Here is a 5,547-nt window from a genome sequence, read left to right as displayed (position 1 = left end):
CTAACCTAATCAATCAATATATGATACAGGGTCTTTTCTAAAAAAACCTTCTAAGAAATGATATTTTTCAACAAGATGAAAGAAACATTTTTGCATTTGACAGGTGGGTCAACAAAGGACTATTGAATTCTTTCCTCCCCATATTCACTTTGTCTTGCTGATACCATTCATATTCATACCCAGACAAGATTAGCATTTCATGGTCATCGAGAGACACACAACTTGGTTTTGAATCCACTTACCTGGCGCCAGCATTTTATCAACATTACAGTCAGTCATTTGACTTAAAGATCTGTCAGTGACTTTGACAGAGCTCTTTCACCGACTTTCAAGTTTTTGTCCCTGAGTCAAAGGGACTTCAGACACGGCTGTGGCCGTGACCAAATCACCTCAGCCACAAGAGGACCACAGCTCAAACAGCCCCTCTATTGCGCGCGCACACACACACACACACACACACGCACACGCACACACGACAGAAGCATAACAGGAATAGGTGAGAAAAATAAAAGGGGTCTAGACGGGAGGGGGTTTAACATCTACATACTGTAGAGGACGGGGGGGGGGCACATACACGCTCGCGCACACATACAGAGAACCAACGAGGCCGTTCAAATAAATAATAAAAACCTTCAAGATGGACTGACTTGAAAGGCTTGCAAACTCCGCCGATTCATCTTTAATATCATCCTGTCTTCTCTGGACGAGTCGCGAGGCCCGTTGCCTTAGTAACTGGTGCATGGCAGCCTCCAGATCCAGGACGGCAGGCACCTGAAAAATATGATACCTTCTGTGACCTCTGACCAGTACAGGGGGTGGAGACCGAGTCACGGGGAGACCTGATTGGTGCAGGGACCAGAGAGCGACGTGACAGACAGAAACTCCCCAACTATCATACTTACCTTTTAACTGCTTTAATGTATTAATTATCGGCTGTAATGTACGATTCTAAATGTAATAATGATATTCTATACCATGTCAGACATGAAATAAATAATGCGATTGTATTATTCCATGGCAACTGTAGAAAGACGCATTCTATCACAGTGCTCTCTGACCCCACACCAACAGACTCCATTGACCATAATGCATCGTTCCTCTGAGGTGAGCCTATGGAGTAAAATCATTGTTAGAGAGTTGGCTGTTTGTCAGCTCGGCCAATGACTGGTCCCCTCCTCTCCTTGTGGACACAACTGAACTGCTGCAAGACTGAGGCCATAAGTCAGGTGTTAAGAATGCCTATCATTTTTAGATGTTGATTATAAGCACTATTGCAGTTGCAGTTGTCCATTGCTGTGATGAAAACATTCTACTAAAACTTACTTGGACTAGACGAGTTAAAATACAAGAGACCACTTTAAGTCACTACTTTCACTGACAGATAGTAAGCCTTAAAATGGTAGAACATCGCAAGAGACAGATATATAGCCATTACTCTATTTGTAATCATTATAAAACGTCTCAAAATCCACAAAAAAAACAAACAAACAGAAAGTCAGGCAGCAGATAATTTCTCCCTTACCTTTTCACCGAAACACTCAAGCAAGTCTCGAACATACCCTCGCATCTCTTGCAAGAATTTGTACTGCTCTGCGTTGTCATTGGACGAGCCCTCCAGGCGCTGTATGGCACTCTGGGAGGTCACTAACTCTTCTTGGATCGTCTCGTAGCGCTTAGCATTAGCGTCGTGCCCCGCACGCATTTGGCTAAGCCTAGAGACACAGCACACACAGGAAAGACACTGGGGGTGAGTGCCAGCGACAGGGGGGGACTGCCAGGGGTCAGTTAGCACGTCTGAAGGTATTGAGGTAGAATACAGGTGGAGTGTAGTGTGGGGATCTGTCCACGGTGACTTAGCATTAGCATTAGCGACCCTGCATTCAGAGAGCTGAACCTGGCCCAGGTGGGTAGACAGGAGAGGCAGGGTGAGTAGAATTACTGTGTGTCATGAGGTAGATGTACATTTACAGGTAGTAAGGTAGAGAGGATAATGAGGGTAATTGTTCACTGTTCCGTACTACCCCCCCTGGGTCAAGGTATGGCATGGGTTATGTTTCAGCTCATGTGTGTAACCTCGATAGAGTCATGTGGTCTGGATCTGCTGGTAGCTGCCCTGGTCTCCAGGCAGGAAGGAACACAGGACTGACAGTAGTAGTAGTAGTAGTAGTAGTGGTAGAGGTGAGGACTGACGCCACTCGACCTACCTGTCTCTCAGACGTTTCTTTACCAGATCAGTAGTGACAGGTGTCAGGTCGCTACTAGGGGCCGTATAGGGGACTGAAATCTCTGTTCTCACTGGCTTGCTGTCCTCAGCTCCCACAGCGCTGTAGGTGAATGGCATGCTATAGGTCGAGCCGTAGGGCTGCGTATCATAGCTGCTCTGGTAGTACATGCTACTGTCCTCCGGCTGGCTGCTCTGGACCTAGGACAATAACAACAACAACAACAACAATCACATTTGGCTATCACCAATAGCAATGCTCATACAGTTAGAAAATGTTATTTAACAAACACATGGAGGATAACCTTCTGTACTTTGTTTTGAAGCCAAGCTGAAGGATGCTACAGTATATGGTTCTGATTGGCGGTCACACTATGGTAACTTACTGATTGAACGTTATGTGTTTTATGAAGTCTTTCAGGTCTAATTGGCGATGTGTATGATGTATGTCTCTCACCTGGGGGATGCTGATGCCCTTCCTGATCTGCTCCTGCTCCCAGCGGTTCACCTCCTCATCATGCCCCCCTGTATTCAACGCCTCGTCATCACTACCCTCGATGCCTGTGGAGATCAGGGGGTGAAGGGAGACAGGTGTTAACGTCAACGTGTTTCCCATGTCTGGGAGCATAGGGATAGACATGCTACTCTATAACAGAGATCATAGAGAGCCTCTTTTTTTGCTGAATTCAAAAGCAGCCCCCTTGCCCCTAATCTCTTCTAAACACTCCTGATTTAAGCAGATTGGTTGTTCTGTTTGGTAGCTACGCAATGTCAACACTGCCCTACCTCTGTAGAAATATCCTGTTTCCAACCCATCTCCCTTCTGTCTCCAACTCGCATACAAGTTCTCTAACCTGCAGTGCCTGTCTCCACTGCAATCTCGTTTCTCGCTCTCATTCCTGGCCTTACTTATCTCTGAGCTGATTCTTATCTAATATCTTCTCTGACTCACCCATCTCCTCTCTTCTCTTCTCTGACTCACCTATCTCCTCCGCGATCTTCTGTCTCTGGCTCTTGTTCCTGACTCCGCTGAAGCTGATCCTTTTGTCGTCCTCGTCTTCGTCCTCACTGCCGTCCTGGTCCTCCTCTCTGACCAGGCGTTTCTTGGGGGTCTCCGTCTCGACGAGGGGGGGCTCGCCTCCCAGCTCCCTCGCCAACTGACGACGTTTCCTCGCCGCGTGGATAAACGCTGCGTCCGGGATCTCACCTGGTGGGATGGGGGATTCAAGTTAGCAAGGTGGCAGTGGATTCCTGTCCTTGTCAAAGTGAAGACAAGGAGAGGAAACCTCTTTAGACTGTTGGGGTGCACCACTTGTTCCTGTAGTGAACATACGAGTTGTGTACCTGGTTTGAGGGTGCTGAGAGTGGAGAGTGTGTTGGAGAAGGCCCCTGCAGTGCTGTTGCTCTTGGAGGTCTGACTCTGACCCTTCTGATCCTCCTCCTGTTCATCAGTGCTGTCGACCTCCATCTCCTCCTCCCCCTGCTCACTGCCCGCAAGGCTATTGGGCTCTTCCTTGATGACCGCCAGAGGCTGGCCAGAGGCATCTGGAGAGGGAGAGTATACACAGTGTTCAATTTGTTTAGAAAGCGCAATATGAGGTGAATTGTCGACTGAATGACCTGTTTTGAACTGTCACTACTTATGTCAAAGCATACTTGAAGTACTGTCAAGTGTGAGGTGCTGTTAGCCCACCTGTGTTGGACTCCTGTTTGACATAGCCGGTCTTCTCCAGGTCTTCCTTGTATTCCTTCTTCAGCTGTTTGACAATCTTCTTGCTGTAATTGGATTTCTTCACTCTGAACACCTCAGTCTCATCTGGACATCATATGGACAAAGAGGGGTCAAAATAACAATCCACTGTTAATAAATGTTGGTGACTGGTGCAATAAAGCAGATTAATCTAATGTTGACATCGGAGAATGTAAACATTAGCGAAGATGCTGGATTAAGACATTTCTGTGCACAATGGGGAAAAATGTATATTTCAGATTTGCTTGCAACTAACTACGGTAACACTCATTGCTGAATGTATGCAAACTTACAAACTAGCTCACTAGTTACAATAGGTAGCTAGCCTTTATACAGTGTTTGCTAAAATGCCACCGCTACCTAAGTAGCTTAGCATGCTAGTTAGCTAGCTAACCTACCTTCATCATCATCGAAGCTTAGCAAACTGGCTTTTGGGGGACCCTGTACATCCCGATTCTTCTTCTCCTTCTTGACAGCCTTTATGATGTTTGACTGGAACCCATTGCCGTGGTGTACTTCCATGCCGCGGAACCCGGCGACGATGTCCGTGTTGGGGACATTGAACTCCCGAGCTGCGGTATCCTCCGCGAAAGGCCCGCATGGTTGCAGCACCGTCTGCTGCAGTGGCTGGGGTTGCTGGATGTCCTCCTTTTCGTCTTCATCAGACTCATTCCTCCGTCGGAGGTTAGCCTTTTTTGCTCTTTTAAACATGATGTGCTTTGTCTGAAACGAATATTGTCTCTAACACAGGAGGGCACATCGAGATAATCTGGAGTAGCGCGCAGAAAATGCTTCGCAGTGAGAGGCAGACATTTTCTGCTGTCAAAACGTTTCTTCTTCGAATGTGACCCACTCGGGCACATTTCAACGGCATCTCAGCGCATTACTGCCACCTGCTGAACGGACTAGGTTTGGACAACTTCATACGAAATCCATGATGGAATGATGAAAAACACAAAACTTCGATGTACAAAACACATTGATATACAATATTGCTCAAAGGCCTGCTTGTGAACACTTTGTATTGCTCTATCTGTCCGTATATCTTGAACTATTTATACTTATATACTTATACTATTTATTTATACTATTTATACTGTTTATACTGTATATTTTTTAGTACTTCTATTTTATTTTATTTTATTCTATTTTAAAACTTATTGTATTGTTGCACTACTCTGTGGCACTGTCACCTTCCTTTGTCTTTTCTCCATGTTGCTTTCTCTCTCTGAGATTTGAAGGGTGTAAATTAAAGTGGATGGAGTGGATGAAAGGCTATGTGAGACACAGTGTAGGCTACCTCTCTCACCTCTCTCGTTACAGTACATTGATGAAGTGCATTGCATTGCATTTATGAAATGTGCTATATAAATAAAGTTTGATTTGATTTTGTCATGTACGATAACTTGGTCCTCTACCCCTGTTTCACATAGACTAATCCCTTTCACAATCATACATTCCCTTCTTTCTTTAACAGGCAGTTGAGTTTAGGAAAAGGGCAACTGTCTCGTTTACATTGCCTGAGGCCATGACACAGGCAGTTGAATTCGAGTCTATACTCACATACTAATTACGT

At 45.6% G+C, this 5,547-nt stretch overlaps 1 protein-coding gene across 1 annotated transcript in view; it reads right to left on the bottom strand.

Annotated features, from left to right (window-relative positions):
- The window catches only part of paxbp1 (PAX3 and PAX7 binding protein 1), an 8,735-nt gene extending 3,954 nt beyond the window's left edge, over positions 1-4,781 (bottom strand). The window contains exons 1-8 of the mRNA XM_083664929.1: positions 4,370-4,781; positions 3,915-4,037; positions 3,566-3,766; positions 3,204-3,428; positions 2,679-2,782; positions 2,205-2,422; positions 1,523-1,712; positions 648-771 (exon numbers count right to left, since the gene is read on the bottom strand). Coding sequence (XP_083521055.1) covers positions 648-771; positions 1,523-1,712; positions 2,205-2,422; positions 2,679-2,782; positions 3,204-3,428; positions 3,566-3,766; positions 3,915-4,037; positions 4,370-4,682 — 1,498 coding nt within the window. The 5' untranslated portion in view covers positions 4,683-4,781. The remainder of the gene's footprint in view (positions 1-647; positions 772-1,522; positions 1,713-2,204; positions 2,423-2,678; positions 2,783-3,203; positions 3,429-3,565; positions 3,767-3,914; positions 4,038-4,369) is intronic.
- Between the last annotated feature and the right edge of the window lie 766 nt (positions 4,782-5,547).

The sequence above is a fragment of the Argentina silus genome (genome assembly GCF_951799395.1).
Source record: "Argentina silus genome assembly, chromosome: 2".
NCBI lineage: Eukaryota > Metazoa > Chordata > Actinopteri > Argentiniformes > Argentinidae > Argentina > Argentina silus.
Note: the sequence above shows the minus strand (reverse complement) of the source record. Positions and strands in the feature narration are given on the sequence as shown.